The sequence below is a fragment of the Nycticebus coucang genome, chromosome 21, assembly GCF_027406575.1.
Source record: "Nycticebus coucang isolate mNycCou1 chromosome 21, mNycCou1.pri, whole genome shotgun sequence".
Lineage (NCBI taxonomy): Eukaryota > Metazoa > Chordata > Mammalia > Primates > Lorisidae > Nycticebus > Nycticebus coucang.
Genome location: NC_069800.1, coordinates 38,707,146 through 38,730,720, shown reverse-complemented (window position 1 = coordinate 38,730,720; position 23,575 = coordinate 38,707,146). Strand labels below are relative to the sequence as shown.

Sequence of the window (23,575 nt, the reverse complement as noted above, 5' to 3'; positions counted from 1 at the left end):
ACTTGGGAGGTGGAATGGGAGAATTGCCTGAACCCAAGAATTCAAGGTTATAGTGAACTGTGATTGGGACATTGCACTCCAGCATAGGTGACAGAGAGCAATCCTTGAAAGAAAAACATTTATATTATCTTTTAAGTTCCCAATTCCATTTTGTTCCCCAGGGTCATCCTGTGCCCTCTCCTGTAAATATCCAATGGCTATCATGAATTGTGTGTTTATTTTCCCTCACCACAGACATGTATATCCCTTTTATTAGTTATCTATTAATGCATAACAAATTATCCCCAAACTTAGCAGCTTAAAATTACACTTATTACCTCATATAGATTCTTTTTTTTTTTCTTTTTTGTAGAGACAGCCTCACTTTACCGCCCTCAGTAGAGTGCCATGACGTCACATGGCTCACAGCAACCTCCAGATGTTCAGCTTATGCGATTCTCTTGCCTCAGCCTCCCAAGCAGCTGGGACTACAGTTGCCCACCACAACGCCCGGCTAATTTTTTTGTTGCAGTTTGGCCGGGGCCAGGTTTGAACCTGCTACCCTCAGTATATGGGGCCGGCGCCCTACTCACTGAGCCACAGGGGCCTCCTGTCTCATATAGATTCTGATGGTCAGGAATGCAGCTTAATGCAGTGGTTCTGGCTCAAGGTCTTGAATAAGGTTAAGGTTATAGTCACCTGAAGGCTGGACTGGGGCCAGAAGACCTTCACGTGACTGTTGGCAGTTTTCCTTTCCTCACCACACTTTGGCCTCTCCATAGGGTGACTCCCAACATGGCAGCTGGCCTCCCAGTAAGTGAGGGTGATAGAGAGAGAAAACATGAGAACACAAAAACAGAATCCACATCATTTGTAACCAAGTTGAAAGTGATGACACCATCATCTCTGCTATTTGCTACTAGTCACACAGAACAACTCTGGTACAGTATGAGGGGGTGGAGGAGTCTGCACAAGGGTGTGAGTATCAAGAGGCAGAAATTTTTTTTTATATTTGAAAAAGGTTTATTATATAAATTATTGCACATCCAGATCATGCAACTATTCACATATTATACAACTAACAAAATAAAATATTTTAGATCAATTATGACACAGGAAAATGATCATGATATATTAATTGAAAAAATCAGCTTGTAATATACTATGATTCCTTCTTGGTATAAACTCTACATGGAAACACACAATACTTAACGACTTAAGAAAGCTTGAAACAATATACAACAACATGACCTTCTTTTTAGTTTGTTTTACAATGAATATGAATTACTTTTTTTTTTTTTTGTAGAGACAGAGTCTCACTTTATGGCCCTCGGTAGAGTGCCATGGCATCACACAGCTCACAGCAACCTCCAACTCCTGGGCTTAAGCAATTCTCTTGCCTCAGTCCCCCGAGTAGCTGGGACTACAGGTGCCCGCCACAACGTCCGGCTATTTTTTGGTTGCAGTTCAGCCAAGGCCGGCTTGAACCCACCACCCTCGGTATATGGGGCCGGCGCCTTACCAACTGAGCCACAGGCGCCACCCCGAATATGAATTACTTTTATAATCAGGAAAAGAAATCTCATTAGCTTTTCCAAAAAAAAAAAATTAGCTTAAAAAGTTACTGTAGGGCGGCACCTGTGGCTCAGTCGGTAGGGTGCCGGCCCCATATACCGAGGGTGGTGGGTTCAAACCCGGCCCCGGCCAAACTGTAACAAAAAAAAAAAAAAATAGCCGGGCGTTGTGGCGGGCGCCTGTAGTCCCAGCTACTTGGGAGGCTGAGGCAAGAGAATCGCTTAAGCCCAGGAGTTGGAGGTTGCTGTGAGCTGTGTGAGGCCACGGCACTCTACCAAGGGCGATAAGGTGACACTCTGTCTCTACAAAAAAAAAAAAAAAAAAAAAAGTTACTGTAATACTTCTTTACTTTTTTGTTTAATCCTAGATACTGTCCATGTATAAGTAACTTAAAATTTTATATGATAGATAATATACATGTGATACTGCTATCTAGATTAGTACTGCAAAGTCTGGTAGCAAAATCTAGGATAATTCTTCAGACTTTGTTTTCACTTAAGAAATCACACAATGCCGAGGGCGGCGCCTGTGGCTCAGTCGGTAGGGCACCAGCCCCATATACCAAGGGTGGCGGGTTCAAACCCGGCCCCAGCTGAACTGCAACCAAAAAATAGAGGGGCGTTGTGGCGGGCGCCTGTAGTCCCAGCTACTCAGGAGGCAAGGCAAGAGAATCGCTTAAGCCCAGAAGGTTGCTGTGAGCTGTGTGATGCCATGGCACTCTACTGAGGGCTATAAAGTGAAACTCTGTCTCTACAAAAAAAAAAAAAAAAAAAAAGAAAAGAAATCACACAATGCCAATGTGTTTGACTTAAATTTCAACATGGCACCACTATAATTATGCAAACTTCCAGTAGGATTTTAAATGGCTTAAATGCTAACCAGGTAAACGCAATTTGATAAAAATAGCCTAAACCTGGGCTATTTCTCAAACCAACCGAGTTCCTATTACATACTTTCAAGCTGCAGAGCCCTCTGCCTTCCATGATGACATCTGCCTCTCAGGCTTACTAACCTGATTTGTTTTTGTGATGATAAAGACAGTTTAGTGCTAAGAAATTCAGAGGATATACCTTATCTAGAAAATAGGCTGAACTTAGGGCGGCTCCTGTGGCTCAGTGAGTAGGGCGCCGGCTCCATATGCCGAGGGTGGCGGGTTCAAACCCAGCCCCGGCCAAACTGCAACAACAAAAAAATAGCCGGGTGTTGTGGCGGGCGCCTGTAGTCCCAGCTGCTCAGGAGGCTGAGGCAAGAGAATCGCGTAAGCCCAAGTTAGAGGTTGCTGTGAGCCGTATGACGCCACGGCACTCTACCTAAGGGCAGTACAGTGAGAATCTGTCTCTACAAAAAAAAAAAAAAGAAAGAAAATTGGCTGAACTTTAAGCCAGTTTATCTCACAAAACCAGATAAATTCTGCACCTATCCTAATAAATGGAACATTTTAGGTGTTAATACAAAGTTAACTCAGTGACCTGCGATCACAGAAAATTAAAGTTAGAAATATTTAAATTTACATTCTCTGAAATATTATAAAATAATCCTCCTATAAGAAGGGAATTTCAATGAAAAATTAATTGCAATTACTTTGGTTTATAATTAGTAAGTATGGCTTTACATCACAAGTATAAAACTGCCCTAGTCTTAATACTAAGATGCCCTTAACCCAGAGAAAAGCTTGCATACTATTAGCTTGCAGTAATTCCTTGGACACATTGCAAGCAGATCCTTGTGACACAGCATTCACATTCTCATCTTGTCCAGGAGACATAGGCTCTTGTTTAATCTGAACTGATGAGTCTGGAGCAGGGCCACTGCCATGGGCTTGGAAAGCAGGAAGTGTGGTTACTTGAAGAGGGGCTCCAGTGGATGATGGTGGCACGTGGGAAGATGGATCCTCCAGGAAAACTGAGAAAAGGGGAGTAGGCAGCAGTGTGACATCAGCAGATGTTTGAGATCTACTGTTCCTTTGTTCTCATGTGAGGCTATAGGGAGCTTGGTCTGGGTGTTCAGCAGGTTCACATGTTTCTTGTAGTCCTTGTAGAATCTGTATTTTATGGGTCCTCAGTGCACTCATCTACATAGTTATCTGTTGCTTGAGCATAAGTAGCCTCTGAACTTCAACATAAGCTGTCTGAAGGGCTGCACGGGCCTGCAGAAGATTGTTATCCATGCACTGCAATGACTTACTTAGTTCTTCCTCCCTTAAAGAAATAGTCAGCAGCTGGTCAACCTGAGAACGTTCTTTCTTTCCTTTAATTTTTCTTCTTTTATTTTTTCTCTCAAGACTTGGGATTTCAGGAGAAGATCCATCTCTAGCGGCTCTTCGTTTCTTTCTAATACTTTGGCCATCATTTTGTTCAGCACCAGAGGGACAGCTACTATCTGTGGCTGCATCACCTATACTAGAGATTGCAAGGGCAGAGGATACATTTGATGATAGAGAATTTCCTTCTCCATTACTCTCCTGGGCATTCTGATTCTCTGAAGGTGGTGAGGACCTCTCCCAGCTGTTAAGGTCTTTTGCTGAATGCATCAAAGGTATTAAATGGTCAGAGGGTAATTGTGTACTGTGTCGCCTTCGGGAAGCCACGTTTTCAGCCCTTTCACCTGTTCTGAGGGAAGTGGCCAGAGGTGCCACTTCCTGTTTAAGGTGCATAATGGCTTTTTGACTCTGCAGTCCTCAGTGAGTTGCTAGGTGAAATCAGCTGCTGAGGCTCATTTTCTTTGCCTGTGCCTTCCTCACTGAAGAAGCTGTACACAGAAGCAGCCCTGTCAAGAATCAGGCTGCTCTCAGAAAGGCTTCACTTTCTTGCCAATCCAGGGGATGAGGAAATGCAAACACTTTCCCATTGGAATCCTTCTAAATTGGACAGATCAGGCTCCCCATCCAAATCCAAGACTTCCTGTTCATTTGGAACAAGAGGCACCATTTCTATGCCAAACCTTTTTTGAACTGCACACAGTGTGGCACAATATGCATTTTCATTCTCGTACCATAGTGACCAGATCTGAAGCACTCAACGTCACACATTCACAGCCGACCCTTCTTACTCCATCAGACCACAGAGGGCCAGGCGAGGGAGTCCCCGACGCCCCCAGACGCCCCTTTCCGTTTCCGGTCTGGGAGTCCGCTCCGGACCTACTCCCCGCCGGGCACTGCCGCCGCAGCCCTTTTTTTTTTTTTTTTGAGACAGAGTCTCAAGCTGTCGCCCTGAGTAGAGTTCTAGGGCATCACAGCTCACAGCAACCTCTAACTCCTGGGCTTAAGTGATTCTCTTGCCTCAGCCTCCCAGGTAGCTGGGAATACAGGCGCCCACGGCAACACCCGACTATTTTTTGGTTGTAGTTGTTGTTTGGCAGGCCCAGGCTCGATTAGAACTGCCAGCTCTGATGTATGTGGCTGGCCTCTTAGCCGCTTGAGCTACAGGCGCTGAGCCAGGCAGAAATATTTGGGTGCCATCTTGGAGTAGGCTAATTACTACAAACCTAAATAGTATATTGATTCCATTTTTTCTATTTTTAAACTACATATACATAAGATCATGCTGAACTATTCTTTTGCTTTCACAATTTTTTCTTCTTTTTTTTGAGACAGAGTCTTACTCACAGGCTAGAGTGCTGTGGCATCATAGCTCTTCACAGCAACCTGAAATTCCTGGGTTCAGGTGATCCTCTTGCCTCAGCCTCCCAAGTAGCTGGGACTACAGGCAGGTGCCACCACAGCTGGCTAGTTTTTCTATTTTTAGTAGAAACAGGGTCTCACTTTGCTCAGGCTGGGCTTGAACTCCTGAGGCCAGGCAATCCTCCCACCTCTGCCTCTGAGAGTGCTAGTATTAGAGACATGAACCACCACACCCAGCCTGTTTACACAACTTTTTTCATTCAATATGTTTCTGAGATTCTTTCATGTTGTATGTAGCTAAATCCACTTATGTTCTCATTCTATCATATTCCAATGTATATGCACACTATTTTTTTTTTTTTTGAGACAGAGTCTCAAGCTGTCACCCTGGGTAGAGTGCCGTGGCATCACAAGTCACAGCAACCTCTAACTCTTGGGCTCAAGCGATTCTCTTGCTTCAGCCTCCCAAGTAGCTGGGACTATAGGCACCGCCATAAGGCCCGGCTATTTTTTGTTGTAGTTGTCATTGTTGTTTAGCAGGCTTAGGCCAGGTTCAAACCCGTCAGCTCCAGTTTATGTAGCCAGCACCCTAACCACTGAGCTATAGGCACGGAGCCAACACAGACTATTATTTGTGAACCATTTTGCTATCATGGACACTTGGGTAATTTCCAAAGTTTTGCAATTATAAGTGGTGCTGCTGTAAGCATTCTTATACCTACATTTTTTACATGTGCAAACATTATTTTAGGTATCATAAATCATTGCATGATTTGGGAAAAAAGTTATTTTAGGGTGCATATTAAAGAATAGAATTGGGTGGTGCCTGTGGCTCAAGGAGTAGGGCGCTGGCCCCATAAATCAGAGGTGGTGGGTTCAAAACCGGACCTGGCCAAAAACGGTAAAAAAAAAAAAAAAAAAAAAAGAATGGAATTGCTGGGTCATAGATGATGGGTATCTTCGACTCTACAAGGTAACAATAGACTTTTTTTTTCTCAGTCTCATTCTGTCTGATTTTGTCACTCTCGGTAAAGTGCTGTGGCGTCACAGTTCACAGCAACCTCCTGCTCTTGGGCTCAGGCGATTCTTTTGCCTCAGCCTCCAGAGTAGCTGAGACTACAGGCGCCCACCACAACGCCCTTACAAAAACGTTTATGTAACAATAAACTTTTTTCCAAAGTTATTCCACCTCCTTGAACCACACTTGTTTTTATCAGATTTTCTCATTTTTGCCAATCTGACGGGCATTAAATGGTACCTCTCTGAAGTTTTTATTTGCATTTCCAGTTACATTATAATTTGAGAGGTTTATTTGCCATGCTGTTTCCATTCCTCTTAACCATCTATGCAACGGTTTTCCCCACTTTTCTTATGTCTTTATCATATTGACTTCCCAGCCTTTCCCCTATGCATTGTATTTAGTGTTTAGATTATGTCACACCTCTAATTTGTATACAATACTTTTATTTTCACTTAACATTACACTCTAAGCATTTCCCCATCATCTAAAATTTAGTGAGAATGTTTTTAAGATAGCTTTTTTTTTCTTTACACAGTGTCACTCTGTTGCCCTGGGTAAGAGTCCAGTGGGATTATACGGAACTCACAGCAACCTCAAACTCCTGGGCTCAAGGGATCCTCTTGCTCAGCTTCCCAAGAACCTGGGACTACAGACATGTGCCACCAGGACCCAGCTAATTTTTCTATTTTTAGTAGAGACAGGTCTCACTCTTGCTCAGGCTGGTCTGGAACTCCTGAGCTCAAGCCATCCACCTGCCTCCACCTCTCACAGTACTAGGATTACAGGTGTGAGCCATCACACCCAGCCTTTTTCTTCTGAGAGTCTTCCTCTGTTGCCCAGGCTAGAGTCCATGGGCATCATCCTTGCACACAGCAAACTCAAATTCTTAGGCTCAAGCAATCATCCTGCCTCAGCCTTTGGAATAGCTAGGACTACAGGCTATCGCCACTACACCCTGTTTTTTTCTTTTTCTTTCTTTCCTTTCTATTTATGTAGAGACAGTATCTCACTCTTGCTCAGGCTGGTCGCGAACTCCTGAACTCAAGCAATTCTCCAGACTCAGCCTCCCAGAGTGCTAGGATTCCAAGGGTGAGCCTATGGCCCATTGTCATCTTGTTCCTAACCTATTTTTTTTGGCCAGGGCTGGGTTTGAACCCACCACCTCGGCATATGGGACTGGCACCCTACTTCTTGAGCCACAGGCACCGCCCAATTTTTTTTTTTTTTTTGTAGAGACCGAGTTTCACTTTATGGCCCTAGGTAGAGTGCCATGGCATCACACAGCTCACAGCAACCTCCAACTCCTGGGCTTAAGCGATTTTCTTGCCTCAGCCTCCCAAGCAGCTGGGACTACAGGCACCCGCCACAACACCCGGCTATTTTTTTGTTGCAGTTTGGCCGGGGCTGGGTTTGAACCCGCCACCCTTGGCATATGGGGCCGGCACCCTACTCACTGAGCCACAGGCGCCGCCCCAACCTTTTCTTTAGCAACTAAAATAATAAATATTTGTTGAATGACTTCATGGAGCATATACTATGACACATATACTGTTCTATGGACTTTCTTTTTTCACTTTACAGCAGTCATTTATTCTTTTTTTTTTTTTTTTTTGTAGAGACAGAGTCTCACTTTATCGCCCTCCGTAGAGTGCTGTGACATCTCACCTCACAGCAACCTCAAACTCCCAGGCTTAGGTGATTCTCTTGCCTCAGCTTCCCGACTAGCTGGCACTACAGGCGTCCGCCACAACGCCGGGCTATGTTCTATGGGCTTTACAAATAACATTAAATCCTTACAGTAACTCAATAAGAGGTTGGTGCTATTAACCCATTCTGTTAAGAAAATTGGGGCACAGAGCAGCTGGTAAACTTGACCAATTGGTAGAGGTATAATCCAGAAACACATAACTTAGCCACACTTCGACGCTTTTTCTATATTTTAACTGACGAATAGATGAAATAGACCGAATTAAGGAATGAATGGAAATGTGAACATAAACCTTGATTCTTTGCGTCTCCGGCTTCCCCAGATCTACCGCAAGGGGGCGCTCCTTCTCTGGGCCTTGATGTCAGCCACTCACGGCGCGCACCCCCTTGCGTCTCGGGCTCGCGCGCGTTGCCGCAGCACCGGAAGTGACTGAGCTTGCAAGTTCCCCCGGTCTCTTCAGGGGAAACTGAGGCCGGCTTGTTCAAGAGAGAAGGCGCGAGCAGTCAGCCAGGTAGGCCGGCCCAGGTCCGCGGCGCAGAACACGGCCGCGAAGAGCCCCCCGGCTGGAAACCACCGAGCCGAAGAAGGGGGATGTGGCCCCCCATGGCTCGCGGGGCTCGCAGGTGAGAGCGCCGCCTCCCCTGTATGTGACAGCCTCTCTGCCCAATGGGAGCGTTCGCCGTCCCGCTTCCGTGCCGACTGGGCTCACTGATTGGCTACATTGGACGGGCTGCCGGGGGCGAGACCCCTCCTCTCAGAAAGGTCTAGGGGGAGCCCCGAAGGGAGAGTGGTTGCCTAGCAACGGGGCGGTGGCTCCGCCGGTACCCGGCCTAGCCAGCGGGATAAGCCGCGAGGCCGCATCTCGCCCACCCTGGGCTTTGGAGAGGTGCAGCCTTTGGCCCCCGAGCTCTCGCGGGGGCTCCAGGAAGCCACCTTAGGCCTGTCCCTAAGAAAACGTGGTCTCAGCTGTGGAGAGCTTCGAGCAGGCCTCGACTCCTCTTCCCGACCCGAGGAGAGGCCCAACGCCTCACCCTCACTCCGTCTTTGTGCAGGGCGCTGGCGGCCATTGTGTCCGGGCGGGGAATGGAGGACCCGGCAATCCCCCACCGCCACGTCCAGGGCCTTTGGGGAATTCAAAGAAAACTAGCGGCGTTTGTGGGGGGTCTCCGGCCTTTAGCCTCCCGGAAAGGCCCGGGGGTGGCCTTTGCAAAGTCAGATCGCAGATCTAAGGCAGTTTTCCCCTCCTTAAGTCCCTCACCGAAACCTTGAGTCCCATTGAGAAGTCCTTCCTAGGCTCTAGCAGCCTCACCTTGGGCTGGTACTTAAATAGGAAAAAAAAAAAAACAAACACCTAAACTAAATTAAACCAGTACCAACCACCTCCAGGAGAGTTCTCCTGGCTCCCAGTAGGAGGCGGAGAGCCAAGGGGCGTGCAAGAGCGAGGGGGCTGGGCTCCCGGTGGCAGGAGGCCGCGGCTGCAGAGCGGCCGCCCTGGATCCGGGCGATGGAGGAGGAAGCGAGCGAGGGGGCTGGTTCCTGAGCTTCGCAATTCCTGTGTCGCTTTCTGAGATCCCAGCCTGCCGGGTCGCATGATCCCTCCGGCTGGAGTTGCTTTTTTTGCCAACCGCCGCGAGGCCGGCTGAGTTACCGGCATCCCGGCCGCCGCCTCCTCTCCCGACCTATGATACAAAAGATCTTCCGGGGGCTGCACCTGCTTGCTGTCGCCTGAGGCCGATTTGAATGTAGGTGGTGCGGGAGGTGGAGTAGGTGGGTGCTGATGGGGGTGACTTTCCGAGGAAGGCTTTTCGGAGAAGCGGGGGTGGCTAGGGTAAAAAGGCCGGTGGGAGATTTCTGAGCCACCGGTGCTTTCAATTTGACTTCATTGATGTCTCCTGGAATCCAGACCCAGACCTCTGGAGAGCCACAAAGAAACCAGTTCTGGTACCTGAAGGGGGAATGGGATGTTGTGGGGTAAATGGCATGCATATTAATTTTTTTTTTCCTGAAGCTCTTTCTCTCCCTTCAGAATCCTATCTTGGCTTTGGATCTTAGAAGAGAATCACTAAGCAGAGACCGGACTCAGTGAGTGAGCAGGTGTTTTGGACAATGGACTGGTTGAGCCCGTCCCAATTATAAAAATGTCTCAGAGCAACCGGGAGCTGGTGGTTGACTTTATCTCCTACAAGCTTTCCCAGAAAGGATACAGCTGGAGTCAGTTTAGCGATGTGGAAGAGAACAGGACTGAGGCCCCAGAAGGGAATGAATCAGAGCTGGAGACCCCCAGTGCCATTAATGGCAACCCATCCTGGCACCTGGCTGACAGCCCCACGGTGAATGGAGCCACTGGCCACAGCAGCAGTTTGGATGCCCGGGAGATGATCCCCATGGCAGCAGTGAAGCAAGCACTGAGGGAGGCAGGCGACGAGTTTGAACTGCGGTACCGGCGGGCATTCAGTGACCTGACATCCCAGCTCCACATCACCCCAGGGACAGCATATCAGAGCTTTGAACAGGTAGTGAACGAACTCTTCCGGGATGGGGTAAACTGGGGTCGAATTGTGGCCTTTTTCTCCTTCGGCGGGGCTCTGTGCGTGGAAAGCGTAGACAAGGAGATGCAGGTATTGGTGAGTCGGATCGCAGCTTGGATGGCCACTTACTTGAATGACCACCTAGAGCCTTGGATCCAGGAGAACGGCGGCTGGGTAAGAACCAAGCCCCTTGTGTGTCCCTTTTCTTTGGCCTTTGGTCTGAGATATCCCCAACAGCCCTTCCCTATATCTGTTCTGTTGAGTGATTGTTGGAGACATTGATTGTTGAGGAGACCTGACTGTCCTCATTTCATCACAAGAGGTCAACTGTTTGGAAATATAAATAACCAAGTTCTTGAAGTACCATGCATATTTCTCTCTGGTCACCCTTGTGACCCCACTCCTTCATACTTGTGTTCCAATTTCTCAGCAAAAAAAAAGATAGTATATATGCTCATTTGTCCCAAAACCTGTGAGAGAAGGAAGTTAGTGTGATGTTCCCCTCATCTTGACACAGTCATTCACTACATAAAGGAGTGAGGGGTATAATGCCTAGAGAAGATGATGGGTCTTGTGACCCATACATCCCTCTACCCCTTCTCCACTGGAGGTGTCAGTCCTTTGCAGAGCTTCTCTCTCACAAATCAAATTCCATTTATTTTAAAGTTTGCATGTATGGTACTTTCCTCTCAGACTGGGGCATAGCCCATCCACTGGCTTAGATGGCTAAAATTTCAGATTTTGGGCAGTGCAGGCTTTGCAGGTTGTGTTTGCACTGGGCTCCCTAAGTTCCTTTTCCCCAAAGTGTGCAACTTTCTGCATGGATGGCTTGTTTGTGGAGCTCCTGCTGTGTCACACATTAAGCCTGGGGACTTTGCACCTCACTGCCTGGGGTCGGTTGGGTTTCTCCAGCTGCTCTGCATGTTACTTTCTGGCCAGGGCCCAGGGGCCTCTTCACTGAGCACTGTTTGCTGGCAAAGCAAGAACCTGGTCTGTGGGTGGCTCCTGTGGCTCAAAGGAGTAGGACACCAGCCCCATATGCTGGAGGTGGTGGGTTCAAACTCAGCCCTGGCCAAAAACTGCAAAAAAAAAAAGAACCTGGTCTGTGGGCTCTTGAGAGACATTAAGGTTTGATAACAGGCTTTGAATGAGGGTGTAAGTCCCAGCCCTGTCACATAACTAGCTGTGTTACCTTGGACATGCTGATTTACCTTGAGCCTTAGTTTCTTCCACTAAAAAAAATGTGGCAAGCTTTCCTTGCCTTACAGGATATTGTAAATCTTAGAGATAATATGAGCACAGTAACTGACACTAGCAAATTCCTTTTCCAGGGAGAAAGAATTCTCTTGCCCATCATGGAGTCAGGGTGAGGTAGGGGTGTGAGCTTCTGTGGGCAATTTTTGTTCTTCAGTGAACCCAGTTCTATTTCCTTGCTTATCTCCCTGCCTCAGGGAGGTGCAGAGCTTATGAGAGGGAGGTGAAGGGCTTATTCTATCCCCTTAGACTGTGCAAAAAATCGACAGACTGTGCAAAATAAGTCATCTATTGAAGGAGCTGAGGTGGAAGAGGCCATGCACCATGGACTCGGGAATGTCAGGAATGCAATTGTCCATAGGCTGGGCCTAGGGCGTGGCAGGCACTTTACCACTGAGCAAGAGACCTCCTAAGTTTGCGCTGGAACCCCACCCTCTCTTTCATTTCCCATTTCCTTGTAACTTTATCAACTCTTCCTCTTCCAGCTCTTCTAAAAGGCAAGGGGATCAAGTAAATAAAGGTCAGGTGATTGGGATGGGTTTGGGGGACAGGTAAAGACGAGGCCTTCTCAAGCTAAGGCTGACCAGTCTTGAAAGCCATTCCATAAATGAGCTTCTGGGGGTTGGGAGGAATAAATGATTAAATAGTTCCTGTGGGTCTGTGTGATGACCTCTCCTATTCCCTCCTGCTTTGATTCTCTTTTGGGACAAATATTTGTTCAGCTGATTGCAGGAGGGACAGGATTCCAGGGCTTCAGACACACCCTCTGAGGCATCTCAAAGTAAAGAGCCTTGGGCTGCTTGCCCACTTTGCCTGACTACTGTCTTTGGCCAATGTTTCTAATATCAGATGGGTTATTGACAATTGTAAACAAAAGGCAGTCTGGGAGAGGTACCTGGTCTGCCAACCAGCCTCTTCAGAAGGCTACCTTGACCAGAGACTTGCCAACAACCCAGGGTAGCATATGAAAGAGGTCTTAGACACAGCAGCTCTGGGCAAGTTCATTAGATCTCCACTGGACTGAAATTCCATCTTCCGTCTCTTTGCTTAAGAATTATCAGGGCAGCACCTGTGGCTCAAAGGGCGCCGGCCCCATATGCCAAAGGTGGTGGGTTCAAACACAGCCCCAGCCAAAAACCACAAAAAAAAAAAAAAGAATTATCAGAGCCTGTTGGACAACATACCACATGTCACTTCCTCTTGGTGAACAGAAGGAATGTTGCAGAAGAGCCAGTTATGGCAGAACCCTTTCTGGACATGCATTCTCCCTCTTGAGGCCAGTTGGTAAAGAACATTTGACTCGAGATCTTTTGAGTCTGGGTAGAAGGTACCTGCCCATTTCCCTCTCGGGTACCACCCTGTTCTGAGCTGCACAAACTGGTTACTGCAGTGCCACCTCATAACCTTCCTGGAGGCTGCAGCTGGGAGATGCTTGACTATAGGAGTTATGGGTTATTCAACCCAGGGGATGCTCTAAATTTAGCATCCCTCAAGCAAAGAAGAAGGAAATTAGCCTTTATTGAATACCTTTTATGTAGTAGGAATTGTTAGGCCCTTTACTTATGCAGCCAATATTTACTGAAGATGTACTATGAAGCAGGCAGTGTGCTAGGTGCTGGGCATAGCCAGACATGGCACCTTCCCTTGTAGAAATCACATGCTGTGATCACCTTTCAAGATGGGTGAGTTTATTCCCAGTTTAACATAAAGCTTCTAGTGGCCAAGTGACTTGACCATGGATATCCCTCTGCCAGTTAAGTCTGAATGAGAATTTACACTGAAAATTAACCTAACTCTAAAGCCACTTTCCATTCATATCAGGTTGTCTGGAGAGTAATAAAGTGACCAAGATAGACTGACACAGGAAGCCAGAGGTGCTGTTGGCCCAAGCAGAACATGTCTATGAAGATGCTCTCTCTGGACTGTGATTCTGGCATTGTTCAGGTAGCTGTAAGAAGGATAGTGCCTTTGTCAGGAGTAGCAGATTCCCAAAAGCATGTAGGTACCTTTGGATTCTGGTGCTAGTAAAACTCAGACATGGCAGGAGTCAAGTAGGTCTTAAAGTTTTTTTTTTTTGAGACAGAGTCTTACTATGTCACCCTCGGTAGAGTGCTTTGGCATCACAGCTCACAGCAATCTCAAACTCTTGGGCTTACACGATTCTCTTGCCTCAGCCTCCCAAGTAGCTAGGACTACAGGTGCCTGCCACAACACCAGCTATTTGCTTTTTTGTTGTTGTTGCAGTTGTTTGTCATTGTTTAGCAGGCCCAGGCTGGGCTCAAACCTGCCACCCTCTGTGTATGTGGCCAGCACCCTACCCACCCAGCTATGGGTGTCGCCCTTTTTTTGAGACTGAGCCTCAAGCTGTCACCCTGGGTAGAGTGCTGTGGCATCACAGCTCACAGCAACCTCCAACTCCTGGGCTCAAGTGATTCTCCTGCCTCCGTCTCCCAAGTAGCTGGGATTACAGGCACCTGCCACAATGCCCCGCTATTTTTTAGTTCAGCCATCATTGTTGTTTGGCGGGCTGGGCTGGATTTGAACCCGCCAGCTCAGGTGGCGGCCTTAGCCGCTTGAGCCACAGGCACCAAGCCTTTTTTTCTCTTTTTTTGAGACAGAGTTTCACTATGTCACCCTAAGTAGAGTGCGTGATGTCACAGCTCACAGCAACCTCAAACTCTTGGGCTTAAGCTACTCTCTTGTCTCAGCCTTTCAAGTAACCTGGACTACAGGTGCCCACCACAATGCCCGGCTATTTTTTTTGTTGTTGTTGTTGTAGTTGTCATTGTTGTTTAGCAGGCCTGGACCAGTTTCGAACCCGCCAGCCTCGGTGTATGTGGCCGGCACCCGAATCACTGAGTTATGGACACCAAGCCAAGTCTCAAAGTTTTGTCCAGCATAGGCTTCGTGTTAGTTTTTTCATTGTTCAAACCCTCTCAGGTTCTCCTAATAGATGACAGTGGTGTGTGGCCTGCCCCAGCTATTTTTACTTAATCATGGGTTGATGTTTCGGGGACTAGAATTGCAGACTCTTAGCCTTCCTTGAATCACCTGATGAAATGCTGAGCCTGTTCGTTTCTCTCTTGTCCATCTGTCTCTCCCACCTATAAAATGGAATAATGATAGCCAGCTGCCATAGCTTGACTCATAAAAGATCTAGAACAAAAGCCCTTCCCCTACCTTAATTATAGGGTGGAAGCACTTCTTTTAATGAATGGGCTTCCCTCAGGGAACTGACTTTGACCCCTAGAGTCCTTAAGAATCAAAGCTAGTCCTTGAAGTAGTCACCTAGAATATTGTATGTGTGACCTTCCCAGAAGGGACAGAAGTGTTTCTGGTGGGCCAGGCCACTTTGGGATAATTGTCCCTAAAAAACCCTTTAGCCTAATGGAAACATCATTGTTGAAAGCAATGAATGCTGGGCAGCGCCTGTGGCTCAGTGAGTAGGGCGCCAGCCCCATATGCCGAGTGTGATGGGTTCAAACCCAGCCCCAGCCAAACTGCAACAAAAAAGAGCTGGGCGTTGTGGCGGGCTCCTGTAGTCCCAGCTACTTGGGAGGCTGAGGCAAGAGAATCGCCTAAACTCAGGAGTTGAAGGTTGCTGTGAGCTGTGATGTCACAGCACTCTACCGAGGGTGACAAAGTGAGACTCTGTCTCTACCAAAAAAAAAAAAAAAGAAAGCAATGAATGCTATATGTGGGGGAAAAAAATATAAAAACATAACTTTGCTGGGCACAGCAGCTCCTGCCTGTAATGCCAGCACTTTGGGGAGGCCAAGGCAAGAAGATCGTCTGAGGCCAGGAGTTTGAAACCAGTCTGGACAACACATCAAGACTTTTATCTCCTAAAAAAAAAAAAAAAAAATCACACACCAAAACAAAAATCCCATAACTTGGTCTTTTGGCCTTTCTCAGGCTGTATGGCTTCTGTAGGTCTCTTCTTACCTATTATGGCTTCTTCAGCATGGGTATATGTTTAGTTGAAACACCTCAGCTCCCTTTGCAGATGTTGGCAGTTCTGCGGTTTTCTTGGGGAAATCCCATTAGAAACCCCAAATGTGGAAATTTTTAGTAATCTCATTCAGGACCCAAATGAGGTAGCAGAGTCTCAGGGGCTCCCCCTTGGAACACCTACTTCTTCTGGGTGTACGTTTTAGGTTGCTCTTAAAACTTTGATACTATCACAGGGTTTTCCAGACTTTGTAAGAATAATTTCCCCAGTAACCCCATGTAGCCCCTTAGTATCTGGTTGAAAATTACCCAGGTATTTTTTCAGAAGACCCCAGTGAAACCTGGATGGTTTTCTTGAGTTTCATGTGGGTAGTCACCAGATTTATTTGGGGTACATGAAATAGCAATACTTAGCTTCAGCAGATATCTGTTCTGAGGCCAGTGGGCTGGAGCGTCCTCTGTGCCCGGCCTCCCTGGCTTCTCCAGTGCCCTCTCCCTTCTATCATGAGGCAGTTGATTTGGATTGATTTGATTTCAGCTGTTATGTTTTTGTCTGGGTTTAGTGTGGATGGGTACAGGGGTAATTCTCAATGTACTGCTGTTCTACAGAAACATAATTTACCTTAATTAAGTAGAACCCCTGTCCCCACTTCCAACCTTATTCCATGGAGTCCTCCCTAAGGATTCCCTTTCTTTTTTTTGAAGGAGTTTCTCTGCTCCTGGTTCCTTTCCTCTTCTGTCCCTCCACCTGTCTTCCCTATTCCCAATTGGCAGACCCTAGTCAGGCAGTCCCACCGGGCCTTTTTGTTTGGCCTGGGGAAGAGAAGACCCAGGAGAATGTGATCACCAGCTTCAAATATCTGAAAAAAAAGGGACTGAGCCTTTTTTTGTGGGCATGGTACCTGGCAAAACTTACATAAATAAAAAGGATTTGACAGTTAGTAGAGCTTAAATTAGTGCAGAGAATTTTTTTGCAGGGGGAGGGGACAGTCTCATTATGTTGCCCTCAGTAGAGTGGTATGACATCACAGCTCACAGCAACCTCAAAGTCTTGGGCTTAAGTGGTTCTCTTGCCTCAGCCTTCCAAGTAGCTGGAACTACAGGCGACCACCACAACGCCAGCTATTTTTTGGTTGTAGTTGGCCCAGGCTAGATTCAAACCTTCGAACCCACCAGCTCCCACCAGCTCCAGTGTATGTGGTTGGCGCCCTAGCCATTGAGCTACAGGTGCCAAGCCCAGAGGAGATACTTCTTTTCTTTTCTTTTTTTTTACTAATTTAAAATTAATATATTTATGCATTAAATGTATATTCATTCATAGATATTTCTAACAGATTTATTCTCTCCCAGTTTGGGGAGCTCCTGAGGGTGGGGTGCACACCTTGTCTGTGCTTATTTCCTCACACCAAGCAGAGGTCTGGAGCACAACAGATAACTAATGAGAAATACCCACAAAATTTCTGAAGAAACTGACCTTATCAAACCAGAATAACAATAATGGGAGTGGCCCTGTACCTAATTATTCATTCATTAATTGAAACAATATTTATTGTGCCAGGCTGTAATAGGAGTACAGCAGTAAACAAAACTAAGTTTTTGTCTTCATGGAGCTCACATTCTATTGGGAAACAACAGACAGTAAATATATAATTATAGGTATATATCAGGTGATGGCATGTGCAATGAAAAAAATAAAACAGGTTGAGCCATAGGGCTTGCCTAATGAGGGTGGGGCTGCAGCTTTAAAAGAGTGATCAAAGAAGATATAGGGGAGCAAAAATGGTTTCCCTCTGCCCTTCTAGGTTCTTTGATTGGGCTACCAATGAAGTTGACAAAAGACAAATTAACAGGACAAAAAAACTAGTCCCACAAAATGGGAATCTCAGGAAGGGTTAGATGATTGAAGGTTATATAGTATTCTGAACTACAAAAAGGAATAGGGGCTTGGGGCTTCTAGAGGTTGGTGGCCTTACAAGTTATGGGCAGGTGAGTAAACATATTGTTATGCAGATAAAAAGTCTTAGGTATTAAAATTTGTCTAGAGTAGCTACCTTCCTGAAATAGATACTTTTACTAATCTAGATTTCCTTTATAGGTATGAATTTCTTTTACAAAGGGACAGGTTTTCAGAGATATTCTTGTGTGTATAGTTTCTCAGAATAACCAGTTTCTCAAAATATGCCAAAGAAGTTTTTTTTTTGCTTGTTTGTTTTTTTAATAGAGACAGTCTCACTTTATCACCCTTGGTAGAGTGCCGGGGTATCACACAGCTCACAGCAACTTCCAATTCCTGGGCTTAGGCAATTCTCGTGCCTCAGCTTCCCGAGTAGCTGGGACTACAGGCGCCCGCCACAACGCTGGGCTATTTTTTTGTTGCAGTTTGGCAGGGGCCAGGTTTGAACCCGCCATCCTCGGTATATGGGGCCAGCGCCACACCCACTGAGCCACAGGTGCCACCCCAAAGAAGTGTATTTTTTGATACACTATGTGGCATATTCTGGTCTCCTACAGTCATATTTGAGATTGGTATGTCCTTAGCCCCAGCAAAGGTTATTACCTAAGACTAATTTTTTTTATATTTGAACCAAGACCTGGAGGAGATGAGGTCGTGAATGTTGTACCTATAGAAAAGAGAGTTTCAGGCAGATGAAATGGACTCAGGAGAGAGTGAACATGGCATTTTCAAGGATGAGCAAGAAACAGCTAAACAACGACAACTGCAATAAAAAATAGCCAGCATTGGGCAGCGCCTGTGGCTCAGTGGTTAGGGCATCGGCTCCATATACCGAGGGTGGCAGGTTCAAACCCGGACCCGGCCAAACTGCGACAAAAAATGGCCGGGCCTTGTGGCAGGCTCCTGTGGTCCCAGCTACTCAGGAGGCTGAGGCAGGAGAATCGCCTAGGCCCAGGAGCTGGAGGTTGCTATGAGCTGGGACGCCACGGCACTCTACCGAGGGTGACAAAATGAGACTCTGTCTCAAAAAAAATAGCCAGCATTAAGCCCAAGAGTTTGAGGTTGCTGTGAGCTGTGGTGCTACGGCACTCTACCAAGGGCGACATAGCAAAACTCTCTCAAAAAAAAAAAAAAAAAGAATAATGGCTTACACCTGGAGGTGAGGTGATCAGAGGGACTAGAGTGTAAGACCAGGCTTGAACTTGGTGTATTGATGGGTCCAGCCATCCTGGAAGCCATATTTTTCAACTATTCAGAGATCCTAGAATCATAGCTAAATCAGCTAGATCCTCTTTAGGAGTAAGTAGATCTCTCTGGGCAGCGACTGTGGCTCAATGGGTAGTGCACCGGCCCCATATACCGAGGGTGGCAGGTTCAAACCTGGCCCCAGCCAAACTGTAACAACAACAAAAATATCTGGGCATTGTGGCTGGCGCCTGTAGTCCCAGCTACTCGGGAGGCCCAGCCAAGAATCGCTTAAGCCCAAGAGCTGGAGATTGCTGTGAGCTGTGATGCTACAGCACTCTAACTGAGGGTGATAAAGTGATGTCTCTAAAAAAAAAAAAAGAGTAGATCTCTCTAAATGCGTTATCCTGTGGTCATCCTCCTGGGGTAATGAAGACCAGTGAGGTATGCCTGAGATGCATAGAGCCTGTTGCTATCATAATTCTTATTTACCACATATCATAGACCTATTCACAGAATCTTGAGTATACACTCTCTTTTTTTTCTGGGATATCATCAGGGCAGGCCTTAGGGCAGTGTTCCTATCATTGTGAGAGCTCCCTAGTGTTTGTGTGCCATGGTGATACAAGCACAGGTCTTGGTGTTGGGAACCCAGTCCTCTTTTTTTTTTTTTTTGAGACAGAGCCTCAAGCTTTTGCCCTGGGTAGAGTGCTATGGCATCACAGCTCACAGCAACCTCCAACTCTTGGGCTCTAGTGATTCTCCTGCCTCCGCCTCCCAAGTAGCTGGGACTACAGGCGCCCGCCACAACGCCCAGCTATTTTTTAGTTGCAGCCGTCATTGTTGTTTGGCGGCCTGGGCTGGATTTGAACCTGCCAGCTCGGGTGTATGTGGCTGGTGCCACAGGCACCGAGCCCCCATTTCTATTCTTAATTTACTCCTGGCACAGTTTCACCTTGGCCAAATCACTTCACTTTCAGGCCCAGTTTCCCCTTCTACAAGATGGAGAGTTTGAAGTAGATAGTCTAGGAATCCTGGTTTCCTTTCACTGACCTCAGGCCATTTAGCAGATTCCACCATTATGGCATACTTCACATTAGTTATGTTTAAGGATAGCTCTCCTTCTGTTGACATACATAGCGCCTTAACTAAAGCCAGTATCACCGTAGGGTAATTTATTATTGACCCCACAATAATAATATTACATAGTTCTATAGCATATTATAGCTTTCATATATCCATCTTGCCTTTTTGATGCTTACAGCAGGAAAGATGCCTTCTCCGTTCCATGGAGGGGAGCGGGAATCAGGTGAGAAAGGTAAGGTGACTTGCTTATGGTTGCATCAGGAGTAAGAGGCAGGCTTTGGACTTTCAAATCTGAACTTGACATCTAGCTTGCTGATGTGACTTTGGACAAGTCTTTTAACTTGTAACTGGCTATATTAATAGCACCTTGGTCTGAAGATTCAGTGAATGAATACATGCCTTAACAGCTCTCTGAATGGTGACTCTTCCTATCTGCAGTAGCACCTTTGTCATCCCGGGGCTTCTTCATTCACATCATCTGTCCTCCCTTTTATTACCTATTGATTTTTGTAAATAGTGTTTTTGTATAAAGAAACTGCCTTTGGGACCTTCTGCTACTTGGTTTCTTCCCCGATGAGACTCTCAGGCCTAGCTGGAGCCTTACTGTGAGCTCTGAGCCACAGGGCTTTTTGGGCAGCCTCCAGTGCTCCCCTCGGAACTAGAGGTTTTTCTCCTGCTCTTCAGGAAATGCCATTGCAATGACTTCCACAGGCTGCTTCCTGTCCCAGCCCTGCAGCCTGTCGGCAAGAGTCCCAACTCTGCTGGCAACAGTGTGGAAACTGGAAAGTAATGTCCCTAGAGGTACCCCCCCACCCCCCAAACTACTTTTTTTGGACCTGTCTCTCCCTTTCCTCTTGTCAATTACTTTCTTTTTTTTGTTGTTGTTGAGACAGAGTCCCACTTTATGGCCCTTGGTAGAGTGCCGTGGCCTCACACAGCTCACAGCAACCTCCAACTCCTGGGCTTAAGCGATTCTCTTGCCTCAGCCTCCCGAGTAGCTGGGACTACAGGTGCCCGCCACAACGCCCGGCTATTTTTTGGTTGCAGTTTGGCCGGGGCCGGGTTTGAACCCGCCACCCTCCGTATATTGGGCCGGCGCCTTACCGACTGAGCCACAGGCGCCGCCATCAATTACTTTCTTTACTCTCTTTCCCTTCCCCTTCACCTAGTTTCTCCTTCCAGCCTGTGGCCATCCCTTAAGATTTAGAAAATGCCTTTCTGCTTAGTTTTGCTAGGCCATTTCTCCCTACCCCAGGCTAGGCTGTAGGGAGTCAGTCAAAACTCCTGGCTTCTCTCCTTGACTTCATCACTTAGAAGCAGTTTTTTCATTCGTGGACTTCCCTAGAGAGCCATTAAATCTGTCACTTGCAATACCCTGTTTCATCCATTAACCCTGCATTCCTCCAGAGTCCCCACCCCACCTCTTGCTTAGGATGGGATTCTTAAAGAGAGATCTAAGAGATTTGGCATGTATAAATTCCGCCTCATGGAGATTGATGACAGAGGGTGGAGTGAAACTGAGCCTGCCGCCCCCTTTCCCCATCACCTTTCAGGAGGAAACTAAAAGGTTGAAAACCTTGTTGGACAATCATCTGAGGAATGGGAGTTGGTTTGGGAGGAGATTGGAACGCACTCAAGTATGCCTCAGATCCTTTGTTCCGCTCTTGCAAGGGAAACATTCCTCACCCTCCTCCCTGGCCACACACACACATACACACGTGCCTTTGTTCCCCCAAGTCAAGCAGAGTCAGGCAGGGCCTGGAACACAGTGTCCCTTCCAAAGAGCCTCACTCCCTAGAGGCTGACCCCCTGGTCAGTGAGCCTGGGATTTTTACTCAGGAGCTTCATGTCCTTTCCATAGAAGAGTCTTCTGGAGGCTAAAAACTGACCTATAAACAGCTGCCCAGGGACTTCTCTGTAATTCATGAGATGCCCATGTCCAACAATTAAACAGTTCCTCCCTTTTATTCCACTGGTGATTAATATTATTGTTACCATTACTATTAATAGCACCTAACATTTATTGAATGCTTACTCTATGCCAGGCATTGTTCAAAGTGCTTTACATGTGTCCCAATCTCACAGCAAACACTCTAAAACAAGTTCTATTATTATTCCAATTTGACAAATGAGGAAACTGAGGAACAGAGAATCAACTTTTGTAGTTATTAAGTTCCAAATCCCAGGAGGATAGCTTCCAAGCACCCACTTTTTTTTTTTTTTTTTTTTTGTAGAGACAGAGTCTCACTTTATCACCCTTGGTAGAGTACTGTGGCGTCACAGCTCACAGCAACCTCCGACTCCTGGGCTTGGGTGATTCTCTTGCCTCAGCCTCCCGAGTAGCTGGGACTACAGGCGCCTGCTGCAACGCCCAGCTGTTTTTTTGTGGCAATTTGGCCAGGGCTGGGTTTGAACCTGCCACCCTCAATATATGGGGCCGGCACCCTACCCACTGAGCCACAGGTGCTGCCCTCACATTGCATATGTTTCCTCCTCCAGTTCACCATTGTCTGGATGGGTTGTTGGCATTTATCCCGTTCTCACTATGCAGCAGGCTTTTGCTGGACATCATCTCTGTGTTACTGTCCTAACAACCTTATCATTATAAGACTCAGAGATTTGGGAGGGCTCGTAACTACTGGAAAGCAGTGTCAGGATTTGAAACCAGGTCAGTCTTACTCTAGAAGTGGTTCTCAACCTTCCTAATGCTGTGAGCCTTTCATACAGTTCCCACAGGTTGAGAACCGCTGCTTTAAAGTGTATGCTCTTTATCGCTAATCCTTAAAAATCCTACCACTTGAGTAGTGTTTTCTTTGTTTTATGGCTGAGAAGATGAGGCTCAGAGGAAAGTGATATGCCTAGAGCGGGGTCCTCAAACTTTTTAAACAGGGGCCAGTTCATTGTCCCTCAGACCGTTGGAGGGCCGGACTATAGTTTAAAAAAACAACTACTATGAACAAATTCCTATGCACACTGCACATATCTTATTTTGAAGTAAAAAAACAAAATGGGAACAAATATAATCACACCGCCACATGTGGCCCACGGGCTGTATTTTGTTTTTCTTTCTATTTTTTTTTTCACATTTTGTCTACTTTATTGATTCAAATCTACCCTCTTGCACCAGACAGAAGGTTGAACACTTAAACTTTATTCTTCGATAACCTAGTGAAGTACCATATGTATTAGTTTCCTAAGATTGCCATAATTACCACAAATTTAGCAGCTTGGAACAACAGAAATTAATTCTCTCACAGGAGTCCAGGAGTCTGAAATCGTGGGCTGTATTTTGAGGACTCCTGGCTTAGAGCCTCAGAGGCTAGTACCAAGAAGAGCCAGGATTCAAACTTGGGGTTTATGGTTTCAGAACAATCTATTGCTTAGTAGTCCATAGTATAATAATTTGTTTTATGTGCATGATAATAATTTACCAAACTTGGGTGGCGCCCGTGGCTCAAAGGGTTAGGGCGCCAGGCCCATATGCCGGAGGTGGCGGGTTCAAACCCAGCCCCAGCCAAAAACTGCAAAAAAAATAATAATAATAATAATTTACCAAACTCTTTTGTATAAGTTATTTCCCAGTGAAATAGGTGAGGTACATTTGCCTCCATTTCCAGAGAGGAAATAAAGGCAAAAGGGCTTAACACACAGTAAATGGCTGCATCAGATTTAGAATCCAGGTTTTAGCTTTTAACAGTGTTAATGGATTTATGGC

At 46.5% G+C, this 23,575-nt stretch overlaps 2 protein-coding genes and 1 pseudogene across 9 annotated transcripts in view; 1 reads left to right on the top strand and 2 right to left on the bottom strand.

The window, feature by feature from the left end:
• The window catches only part of TPX2 (TPX2 microtubule nucleation factor), a 109,618-nt gene extending 101,312 nt beyond the window's left edge, over positions 1-8,306 (bottom strand). The window contains exon 1 of the mRNA XM_053574139.1: positions 8,195-8,306. The gene's annotated coding sequence lies outside the window, so the exon portion shown is untranslated. The remainder of the gene's footprint in view (positions 1-8,194) is intronic.
• LOC128573759 (zinc finger protein 106-like) lies at positions 3,188-4,548 on the bottom strand (annotated as a pseudogene). Its single transcript, XR_008376540.1, has one exon. The product of XR_008376540.1 is annotated as a zinc finger protein 106-like (transcript).
• A 5-nt stretch (positions 8,307-8,311) lies between the features above and the next one.
• Positions 8,312-23,575, top strand: part of BCL2L1 (BCL2 like 1) — a 60,704-nt gene continuing 45,440 nt past the window's right edge. Inside the window, exons 1-2 of one of the 7 annotated variants that reach the window (XM_053574147.1) lie at positions 8,312-8,413; positions 9,929-10,604. In XM_053574147.1, coding sequence (XP_053430122.1) covers positions 10,041-10,604 — 564 coding nt within the window. In that variant the 5' untranslated portion in view covers positions 8,312-8,413; positions 9,929-10,040. Of the gene's footprint in view, positions 8,526-8,608; positions 9,645-9,709; positions 9,844-9,910; positions 10,605-23,575 lie in introns of those variants that run through there. The other 6 variants (XM_053574146.1, XM_053574145.1, XM_053574143.1 and 3 more) reach the window with 6 other exon arrangements.